The 12,449-nt window shown below is 35.8% G+C and overlaps 1 protein-coding gene across 2 annotated transcripts in view; it reads left to right on the top strand.

Moving 5' to 3' along the window:
• LOC138709386 (neurobeachin-like protein 1) overlaps window positions 1–12,449 on the top strand; it is a 686,489-nt gene that overhangs the window by 250,033 nt on the left and 424,007 nt on the right. For both annotated transcript variants that reach the window (XM_069840124.1, XM_069840125.1), the window contains one exon: window positions 9,008–9,165. In XM_069840124.1, the coding sequence (XP_069696225.1) occupies window positions 9,008–9,165 (158 nt within the window). The remainder of the gene's footprint in view (window positions 1–9,007; window positions 9,166–12,449) is intronic.

The raw sequence follows: 12,449 nt of genomic DNA on the forward strand, positions 1-12,449 counted from the left end.
ATTTGTGGAGTTTGAGAAGTCCTTTGACAACGTGAATAGAAATACACTTTGGAATACTATGCTTAAGATAGGAATCCCGCAACATTTAGTAAAAGCAGTACGAATATATAACTTAGCCTATATATAGAAAACAAAATGACAATATCAACAAATACACAAAAAGAAATCCAAACAGCGACCGTAAACTTCTCCTCCTCCTCCTCCTCCTCCTCCTCCTCCTCCTCCTCCTCCTCCTCCTCCTAAACACTGTTTAGGCCTTTACGACCTGTTTCGAGGCTAATTAAGTGTTTTCAGTCAAATTGGTTACTCCATCTTCTCACCGGTCTTCCAACGTCTCGGCCTCCAAATGGTCTGTAAAAAAAGCTTGCCGTGGAAGTCTTGAAGGACTCATTCTTCTGATATCTTTGTATCTCTTCCACCATATTCTCCTGTTGTAGTTGGTTTCTAATATCTTTATTACGTTGTCTATCTCTTCGGGTAACTGCCAGTGTTGATCTCAGGAACCTCATATGTGCAGCTTCTGTTCTTGATTTATCCTTAGCTCTTAAAACCCAAGTTTCACTTGCGAATTTTAGGGCTTGTTTTGAAGTAATATTATGTATTCTTAGTTTAATTTCTTTTCTCGTGCCTTTCCCAAAATGTCTTTTAATACACCCATTTAATTTATTATATTTTTGTGACAGTAAACTCTGGTCTTAAATAAGTATATTTTCTGTCACCGTCACTTTTTAACCTGTATATTGTCGACCTCATGCAAAATTGAATCAGGAATTTAAAAAACCCTACATGTACACTAAACCAAATTTTTCAGGAGAAACAAAAAACTGTACTATATTATTGTGTTAGGTTTAGAATATTTATTTTTTTGTATATACTTATGATGGGTAAGTAGAAGTAAACACACAAAAACCTGATACTCTGGGTCAAATAGTAACGAAGAAAATAAATATATTTAATGTACATGTGGGTTTTCTGAAATTCTTAGGCTCAATTAAAACACTTTTCAAATTTACTGGAGCATAATGTTTTATACAATAATTACAATGTTGTAACAGTCAACCTTCTGGATCTTTGGCACATACAGGCCAATTGTATATGTTAGAATAGAACATATTTATATCATCTTGTCCACACCAGTGGAGTAACGGCTAGCGCGTCTGATCGCGAAACCAGTTGGCCCGTGTTCGGTTGGGGCAAGTTATCTGGTTGAGGTTTTTTACGGGGTTTTTCCTCAACCCAGTATGAGCAAATGCTGGGTAACTTTCGGTGCTGGACCCCGGCCTCATTTCACCGGCATTATCACCTTCATCTCATAACCTAAGATGTTGATAAAGCGTCGTAAAATAACCTACTAAAAATATCATCTCGTCTGGAAGGTACGATTTGAATTTCTGTAGATCTACAATTTACTTCCGCATTATAGGGTTACTCTCTTGGTATGCAAAAGTTGTAGGTTGTGAGTGTATTAAAGATAGATCAGCTAGTACAAAATGTATGTTCCTCTGGTACTTAAATACATTTTTTACACCTAACAGCGCCTTTGGTTTCATGTGAATAAAGAAACTGGGAATGGGCACATGTGTGCTTTCTGTTTATAACGATGCGTATACATCTGTAATCTCGATTTTTTTTTAAGTCGACATATGGGGTTTCTGAATTTCCTGATTCAATTGGGATATGAGTTTAGTTCACAATATGTTTACTTTCAATATTACTCCTCTGAATTATCTATCATTCGCTGACTGTCGTATAATAATAACTGAGGAAAGATTAAAAAGAGGTATTTTTAAATTGAACAACATAAGCAAAGAATGTAATATGAAAATTTCCGCAGAAAAAATATACACATTTTGGCCTTTGAATGACTAGATACAACCAGAGCAAGTATGATAATAATTGAAGGATGAATAATAGAGCAGGTTTATAGTTTCAACTAGATCTAAGATGTCATATGTCTACTTCGGAAATGATAAAAATTTTAATGACAAAATAAATAAATTTAGTTATATACGAATGTGGAACAATCAGAAGGAATTTAAGTAAAACAAGAGAAAAACGCAATTCAAATTTTATAAAGTAATGGCGGTTCCGATATTTCTGTACTGTTAGGCATTAACAAGAAAACAAGACGAGGGATGGGTGGAGCGGAGAAAAATTCTCACCGGCACCGGGACTCGAACCCGGGTTTTCAGCTCTACGTGTTGACGCCTTATCCACTAAGCCACACCGGATTCCAGTTCCGATGCCAGATTGAATCATCTCAGTTTAAATTCCATCTCTTAGTTTCCCTTTAGTGGCCAACCCTCACGCACTGTGTCACAGATGTGTGACAGTGGTACAATGTCCAAAACATTATCTGCAGAGGTGCACTCATTACGAATGACTAAGTGGCCGGGATCCGACGGAATGAGCGCCGTCTTAAATGATTAAGTGATTATTTACGCATATCATTTTTCTCCGCTCCACCCATCCCTCATCATATGGTAATGCAGAATTCCTATACGGAAATATTACCAAGGAAGTCGACGTTTTTGTCACTTTTGGAATTGGGCATTTTTTTGTCTTGTTTTTATCCCGAATTTTGTGAGACAGTTGATTCGCGGATGTTAACTGTGCGACCAAAGAATTATATTTGCTGTGAAGAATTTACAAGATAATTGAGGGAGAATTATTTTACCTCCTTAGCGAAAATTGTTGTGATCGATTAATAAATTGTCACGTATCTTCAGAATATTTTATTTTTCATAGGAGTCAGTAATAATTATATCTTTCATATACTAACTTGTCAGCCCTGATGTAATATTGATTTAAATTAAGCTGTACCTAATATTTTGCTGCATACATACGTTTATTTTCAGACTGTCTTAAACAGTTATTTTGAATACACTTTATCCTGAAATGAAAATTGTAGTGGATTGATTTAATTTTATAACACATAGTCAATTTTCTCAGTCACTTTATCTTCTCCCTTTAAGAAAGTGAAATATTATTTGCTTTTTTTTTTACTTGGTTATTTAACGACGCTGTATGAACTACTGGGTTATTTGGCGTCGATGAAGTTGGTAATAGGGAGATGGTATTTGGCGAGATGAGGCCGAGGATTCGTCATAGAGTACTTAATGTTTGCCTTACAGTTGGGGAAAATGTTAGGGGAAAAACCCAACCAGGTAATCAGCGCAAGCGATAATCGAACCCACGACCGGCGCAACTCCGGATCTGCAGGCAACGCGTTACCGCCTGAGCTACGCCGGTGGCCTATTTGATTTTCTCCAGATTGTTGGTGCAATTACCTTACAGCAATGTGAAATTAAGGATGAACGAATGACTAGTTTTAGAAAACTGTGATATTGGTTATTGTAATGGTAAAATAGAAGAAATTTCGGATTAACAGTCATGACATTTTCGAAGTTCATTCACTCGAAGTACCAAATTACGAAATTAAATCTCATAAAACCAGTGTGATGCTTGAGATATTGTCGCTTAAAATTGATATGGAATAAGTATACATTTGGTATCAATTTATATATATTTTTTGTAGTAATTGAAGAATGTTGAAATGAAAGTTGCAATGGATGTTGTTTAAGAATATTTCAAGATTACGTTTTCATGATATTTTATGATCACAAAGGGAAATTTTGCTTTGTCGTTCGGTATTGTGTTCAATTCCGTGTGTAGGCTATACCTACTTGTTTCTTCTATCACCAGAGAGGCACAGAACCAACGAGCTAGAGTTGCTCGTTGCACAGAACTGAACTCGTGCTCCCATCTAGCGGCATCTTGGCTCAGTAAGCTGCTGGATTGGCTATTGTGCATAACAGTAATGAGTTCTCTGGTACGATGCGTGGAACTCATAATCCTCTCTTGTCCTATTGTGAGAAAATCAAGTTTGAAGGAAATTGTAAATATCTAGCTGATTAATTTGTTTATTAAAGACATGCTTTAGGGATGACAATATGAGAGGTACTTTGGCTTATTTACAAGTGTTGAGCAATTGTCTGTAAATACACGAATCACTATAATGAAGAAACGGTGCAGAAACAAATTCTGCGTGTACGAAACCCATAATATACACTAAACAAAAAAATAACATTGTTGTTCCTTATCATTGGGCAACCTTAGGGATTCCAATTTAATGTTGTTTTATGCAAATCATGCTTTCAGGTAGTAGGTCCCTTTAAAGCAGTTTTGAATAATTTCAAGAAAAAATTGTTCCAGGGCCGGGTATCGACCCATGGCTTAGCGCACGAATGCTCGCCAGGAACCCCAGGAACTATACGTGAAACCGTAACAATTAATGTTGTTTTATTCGTTGTCCCATAAGGTTTCCTCAGCATGTGTCTTATCCAAACTTAATTTTCTTTTGAGAATCTGCTGTGAGATACCTATAGCCTATTTCTTAATTCTGCATTTTATAAGAATTTTATGTTGCCTTACTTTTCCTCAAACCTTATCGTATGTGGCCATGTTAGGGACGGCAACTGTTTTAGGAAGCATTTCTAAACGATTATAAATATTGAGTAATTGAGACTTTTATCTTTCAGATTTGAAACTTTGTTTTCCTCGATATCTGCCTACGTCTCCAAAAGGTACAAAGTTTCTGTGGGTGTTTAGATGCTATTTTTGAAGCATGCTTCTCTCCGCCATATTTATCTACATTGGACATTCTCAGCTTATAATCGGGGATTAATTGTCCATGAATAGTCGATTTCTTACACATTTATGGAGATTATTTTTAACCCGATTTCTTTTATCTTCTATCTTGAGAGCTAATAGCTATTTTCTCATGCCTTGCAATTGCCGAGTAAGAGGGCAGATGTCATCGGTAAAGCCAAAGTTCTCGAGGCGAACTGCTAAATCCCACTGAACACCTCTTTTTTTTAAATTTGTAACCTAAATGACTTATTCTATTATGAGAATGAAGAGTGTGAGTGATAAAACACACAGTCGTTCTCCCTTCTCAGGTTCTTTTATGACTTGATCATATTTTTTATATTGTACGGAGGAGGAATCCAAAGGCTGACACTGCAGCCTGAGGCTTATTGTGTTTATCACCCCTATTCTGTGAATGATTGGGTATCCGAACAGCCGCGCTTTTGTACAGATACGGAATTAAAATTTGAAGTGAGTCTTGATGGGAGTCCACCTGTTTGTAGGAAACTGTTTCGCACGACTGTCCACAAGTAGCATAAGGTGAAGGTTGGTAATATTGTGATATTATGATAGTACTTTTTGAGAAATTTTTACAATTTTACTGAGCGAGAGAAGAACAAGTTTTGTGCAGAAACATGTCCACGATCATCCCTTAATACATTGACGCAAAAAATCGATATTCCTCTCGCTCAGTAAAATTGTAAAAAATTCTCAAAAAGAACTATCATAATATTATTAGTGTCACAATATTACCAACCTTTACCCTATATAGAGAAGCTTTTGTTTACTGCACATGCGCAGTGTGTTGTAAGGGAAACTTATAAGATTACAATAAGGAAGCTCCAAATTTTATTTTCATATTTGTAAAAGTACAGCACGCCGCACCGTGAACTTAACCCGAGCTGTGGTATGGATGATGATATATGAATTAATGATAGCGAAATGAGTCCGAGGCCCAACGCGAAAAGTTACCCAGCAATTCTACTTCAATTGGTTGAGGGAAGACCCTAGAAGAAACCCAACCAGGTAACTTATCCCAACCAGGATTTGAACCCGGGCCCGCTTCTTACACGGTCAGGCATGCTAACCGTTACTCCACTGCGGTGGATCTCGATCATATTACCCTCATATGGCATTTTGGTGTGCATACTTATTTATTGTAATTGTGCGATAGTTTTAAATTCGGATATAATGTCATTTAATGTTCTAGAACAGATATAGTGGCCGTAAGACATCGAGATAACTCACTTACTTTGTGTTTAATGATGCTTATGTGTGCAGTTACAAAATAAAGATATCAAAGGCTTAATGAGAAGAAAATAACATAGTAATGAATGTTGATTCGCCTTGCTGTATAGATTCCACGCTTAACGGATCTGTCAGAGAAGTTGCCGCTGTAACTTGACGTTCATAATTGCATACATCGCTGACTAGTACCGGTAACATATTATTATTTACTCTAATCAGACTTCAGATGTATACAGACAATAATACGAAGGGTCTCGGAAGAAAATTCACTACATCTCTCTCTCCAAAGTGTAGGTACTATTTGTCTTGGCTTGAAAGACATGGGCTGAAACACGAAAGAAAGCAAAGCAATATAGTCTAGAAATTGAGATGGGAGCCACCAAACATACAGCTACTTGGAGAAATAATATTCTCACACTTGTTAGGCCACTTTGCGTATACTTTACCTTATTGGATGAATTTAGTTATCTTTGAAATTCCATATCTCGCCTTCGAACCAAATGTAGCCCAAAATAACCACCTACTTAATTATCTCCTGACTCATTGCTGATTCACCCTTGACAATTACACCCTATTTCACAGAATGGTGCTTGATGACACCATTATGTCTCACTAACCACAGAAATATTATTTTTATACGATAATGACAGTTTCGTTACATGTTTATTTTAATTCTTAAATGGATCTTATTGTAAAGGTAAAGGTTTCCCCCCATACACACCCAGAAGGCGTTTGGGGAGCATGAACGTAGAGCTACTTTCTTTTTTGATTTCGGCACTAGAATGAGATGGCGTGGGCGGCACCACGCTCCGAAAATACCCGGTTCTCAGTTTGATAGGAGACTGAGTGAACCCGGGCCCTGGGAATCTTTGGCAACGAGAAAATCTCATCACCACCCGGGATCGAACCCTAGACGTTCTAGTCCATAACCAGTTGCTGTATCCACAGCCTGAGACTTATTGTAATTATGATAAGATAATGTTGTACAGAGAACTCGTTTCTATGACAAAGTGAAGGAATTTAAGGTCGAATAAACACCAGCGATGGTTTAAAAGGATGTTAGCTTAAATATCCAAAATTTCATGCGGAGAAAGAAATGTAAATCCCGTTATAGTATCATTATCAATATTGAGTTTTAAGATTGTTCAATGTTTGAAGTTTTTGGATTTATTATGTTCATAACTTCTTAAAAAATAATCGGAATACTATCCCTGTGAAAGTGTTTGTGTGGCATGTTATATCCAGTAATTCGTTTTTCTTTTCCTCTCTTCTTCATGTTTTGAGCTTCAGCTTGTTGCACTTCCAAATTGACACTTGCAACTTTCATCTGGCCGTCGTAGTACATTATTTCTTCTTCGTTTAGGTTTTACATGACGTAGTTTCTTTGAAAGTCTCTTGTTCTCCCTGTATTGTATATGATCCAGGCGTTTATATCTCTATTCCTCTATTCCTTCACTTATATCGTGAATCATTTTTTGTCTCTTCTAATATCCTCAATGGATTTGTGGAATTTTGTCTTCGCGCTTCCACCGTATATAGTCCATACTACAGAACGTCCATATGATAAAACTTCTATAAGGTCAAATGTCCATATTGTCAAAATGTCTATACGGTGAAAATATCCATGTACTAAATGTCCATACGACAGAAAGCCTATATGATAAAACTTTCTTAAGGTGAAAATGTCCATAGTGTCAAACGTCCATAATGTCCAAGTTCAAAGGAAAATTCTGCTTGAATAGAACACAACAAAATTTTATTCCATAACTCGTACAAATAAATTATTAATCATCGGGAACCGGAGCCCCACTTTTAAGATGGTAACCAATACTTTTAAGGTAGCTATATGAGAATTTCTCCATTTTCTTTGTACCTGTTGTAGTTTCTTACAATCTGGAGAATTTGTCTTTGATTCGTCAAATACGTTTTATTCACCGGCTCTTTAATTTGTATATACCCCCCTCTTTCTTGCAATATTTGTCTCCAAATTTCATTTCCTTCGCGCTTTAGGCAGTGTATAAATCTCCAAATGGATGGATGATGTACAGCCAACGCTCGTGCTTTGTCTCAACACGGTTGAAGATGGGCTTTACTTCTATACCTGCTTCATCGGCACAATGTAAATACTTATCTGTGCCATCCCGCAAAACCCGAATGTTATCCAGGTTGCTGATAGTTATCATTGCAGCATTACAAATTTTCCTTTCCCTGCATCGCCAATATATTTTTGTCCTCTCTCTATTAAAGTCATGATGTTGGTACAGGTACCCACGAAAATAAAAGAAGTGGCTTACCCTTCTGTGATGGCACTAACTGACGATTTCGTTTCATCTTCAAAAATTTCAATTCTGGTTAGTTCTGTACTTGACATTTTTTTACACAGATTACTATAACTACCTTGAACAATGGATATAGTGTACGTTATAGAGCTATGGACATTATGACTCTGAAAATTAGAGTGAAGTGGGCATTATAGAACTATGGACATTTTAACTCTGGACGATTTAACATGGACATTTTCAACGTGGACATTATTCCATGGACATTTTGACGTATGGACATTATAATCCTGGACTTTATGTCTGGTAACTGTCTTCGCAACCTGAGGACTACACTTCTATATTTTTCATTACCCATATAGATTTTACAAGGAAGATACACCAACTTATAAAGCTGTGATATCGTTCTTATCTTGTTCTATTCTTCAGAACCTTTTAATAATTCCACAAAGGTGGTTGAATGATGTATTTTGTGTTATGTATTTTCTTCTAGTAAGCAGGATATTCCATCTTCTATCAATTTGAAGTTAAATGTATTAATTTATTGTAATGCCTGTTTTTGAAACGTAATCGTGCTTCCTTTACTGACCATAGAATTAACTCTATACTTTTAAATTTATTTATGTCACTGTTTTTTAGTAACCTTAACCTCATAAAATACTCTATAAATTTTGTGTTCGAATTAGCTGATTATTGTTAATCCAACTCTACTATTGCTCCTTTGTCGACACCTCATCGACTTGAACTTCTGTGCCAAATGCAGACATTAAGCAATGATCTATCAGCTATCCACACTGCCAATTGCTTCAGTTGTATTTTTTCTGTTTCAGTCCCAGATTATGGGTCCATTTCGACTCCGACAGACCGAAGACAGCGCGCGGTACAGCAACTTGGTGAACCAACAACGAAATCAAGAGTTGTTGGTGCGTCGCAAGTGGCGCCATCTGAAGCAGTTCTTCATTGGACCGCGAGGAGCGTGGCGGTCAAGGTAGGACAGACCTCACATGATTTCGCAGAATTTACGTTTGTGTATTTGACTTCTGGAAAGCGCGTAAAACACATAACGTGGCATAGTATTTTTAATGATTGTACTACTGTATATAATCGTTTTTATTCAACCTGCATAAGGCACTGTAATTATTATAGTTATTATAGTGATCAAAATTCGGTCGGCAATTTAAAGAAAGCGCGTAAGACATTAACTTGAGATATCGTCGTTTAATTTGAGGCTTTCTTCGCGATGGGTTTTTTTCATTGCAGTCATTTTATATAAGAAAGATCAGTTTACCGATTTCTTCTTTATTCATATGGTCATAGTTTTTTTTTTTCGTAATTTTGACCTTAAACTCTTTTCTGCTTAAGTAAATCCAGTAAATTTTTATCGGCACATTAAAATAATTTCGATGCCTTTTCCAATTTATTTTGTGATGTATAATAATAAAATTAATTATGTTATTTTATATATGCACAAATAACAATAAATTGATTGATTTCTTCTTATTTCTCGGTTCTTTATTTTATAGCTCAAAATCAGTGTTTTGTGTTATAATTTTGGTTCTTTAAAATTGAAATGAAGCTGTAAATTATTTTCATATGAATCTGAAAGAAACGTTGAAAATTGTGATGTACGAATATATTTAATGTGAAATTGAATATATGAAGTTAAAACTTAAAAGTAATTTGGACTGATGAAAAGGCTATGAGTAAAAATTCTTGGATATCAGTTTTTGTCGAAGTTTTAAAATTTCTTTAATTTAGTAATACATTAAAAGTTTGGACGTAAGATTCTTCTTCCATATAAGGTGGGTGCTCCTATTATGGCCATGTTCCTGATATGGCCACCCCGCTATTGTGAGTTAGTTAACCAAAAAATCTGCTAAATTGCAGCAGCATCCAGTGAAAGGGCATCCTGGTATGTCACTTGATCGTTTTCCATCCAGTCAGGTTGAGCAATATGGGGTCAGTTGCCTGTTTTGCGGTTTTCATGTGACCTCTTCTTATTTTTCTCTGGTAAGTCTCCTTTGTTTGATGCATGTTTTTCAAATACTTACTCATGAAAACCATCGTACTCCATTCAGTTTTTAATGTTCTGTTGATTGGTGTTGTCGTTGATGGCGTATCTTTTACGAGTTGTTCATAATCAAACGATTTTCGTGAAAGCTTACCTGCTCTTGATATGGCCATATCAAATGCACCATGGCCATATCAAGTTCATTTCACTTTTATTTTTTCACCTAACAAATTTACATGCCTTATAGCTGGGATTACACAAAAATTTTGTATTTTAAGAAAAACAACTTAATTTTTGATGGAAAAACCTGTTTTGACTACACTTTTGAATTATAAAAAAGATTATTGAGTGTCATATTTATTCATTTTACACCAAAATTATTTAATTTTAGCACAACTGCGCTATCAAACTGAAAACAATCACGATTTGTAGAACATGGAACAAGGGTGGCCATATCATGTGCACGTCTTCCTGATATGGCCAGTAGGTAGACTTTTGGAATTTGGGACTTTTTGGACAATTAAAGCTATTTTTATGGGCAAAGAAAATTGTTTTAAGAAAGTCCATTAGACTGAGAACGAGTAAGAAAAAAGTGGTTTACACTTTTTTTCAAAATGGCGGCTAGAAAAATTCTCAAACCTTAGCATGGCCATATCAGGGACACCTACCTTATTAACGTTAATTATGCTGCTTTAGTACATCGTCACTTATTAATAATGCTATTCGAACTGTAGATAACGCTAATAAAATTAGAATCAACACGATAAATAGGGCGAGATAGGGACAGAAGGAAGAGAGATACAAAGATATTACTTTACTTAACTTTGCGTTAGGTCAATTTAGTTGTACTGTTACTATACTAGAACAATATTTTGTCGCGGAGCTGTGTCAGTGATTTTCCATTTCTTGCTTCATGTTGCTCTACGTGCCAAGTAATTAAAGTATTTAACTTTATTAGTCGATGGTGTGTTTGTGTTAAAACGGAAGGCAACAAATTATCGCTTTCCTGCTGATGCAATCATAGTGGAATATTTAATTGGAGTCGTTTTGCACCATGTGATTTGAATTATAATCTGATATCGTAATATGGAGGTTAAAATAGAGCTCCGGGCGTTTAATTCTGAAAATAGTGGGGTACACTTTCGTAGGCTATGTTGTGGAAATCACTGTTCTTCTTACTGTTGCGTCTATTCACACGAGAAATGAACAAGACGGAAATGTCTCGTTTTTAACCAGTGCCATAATTATTCATGCTCATTTTTAAACACGGCCATTGGCGTAGACCAAGAGTATTACAAGATAATTTCGCCTTAGGTATTTGTTCGAAGGATCCTTGTTGTAAGATTTCACAAATATCGATGTCGGCATCATACTAGATGGACGCATTGTGTGATTATCGCAACATGAAGTTCATCAATACAACTCTGTACGTCGACATAGAGTTCCTAACCTGTGATCATAAGTAGGGACCGGATTTTTAGGGTTTTAAAAAGACCATTTTAGGTTTTTGGAATAGGTGAAACAGGTCTTTTTTTTTTAGGTTTTATGTCCAATCTGTGAAAGGGGTCGCAAAAACTGCCAGATTGTTAAAATGTATCCTTACAGTTATTATTAAAAAATAAATATATTTATTAAGGCAACATGGACCACGAAACTGATCTTTTCAAGAACCAAACCATTTATCAAAATTTATAAGATCTGACAGTTTTGTTCCTTCCCCTTTAACATTATTTGTAATTTGAATAAATTATTGTAACAATTAATATTTTATCTAATATAATTTGCCTTGATATAACTACATAAATTTCAATTTTCAATAAATAAAAGGTACAGCACACACACAACTTCTGAATTAAATTTGTTGAAACTTGATCAAGAATTATTTTAAAAAGTAACAAACAAGCAAACAAACAAACAAAACAAACAAACAAACAACATTATTTACTGGTAACTTACTGCTCCAGGTTGCAATATATGACCAAATACTTTTCAAGATTCTCAACTGAGAAGTTTTTTTCTATTGTCTCTCAAAATACATTTGAAGGACGAAAAGTTTCTTTTGACAGAACATGACGTCATAGGTGCAAATTTCATCGCTGCCACTGCAGGAGGTACCCACGGTAACTGACAATTGAAGCTTCCCCCCCCCCCCGGAGAATGGAGCACACATTTTTCATTTCTTCAAACCCTGGATTCCTCTGCAATGCTTTCTTCACTTTTAATGTGACAGCTTCACCCAGGATCTTGGTAGAAGCGTCAAT

The sequence above is a fragment of the Periplaneta americana genome, chromosome 11 (genome assembly GCF_040183065.1).
Source record: "Periplaneta americana isolate PAMFEO1 chromosome 11, P.americana_PAMFEO1_priV1, whole genome shotgun sequence".
In the NCBI taxonomy this organism is placed as follows: Eukaryota; Metazoa; Arthropoda; class Insecta; order Blattodea; family Blattidae; genus Periplaneta; species Periplaneta americana.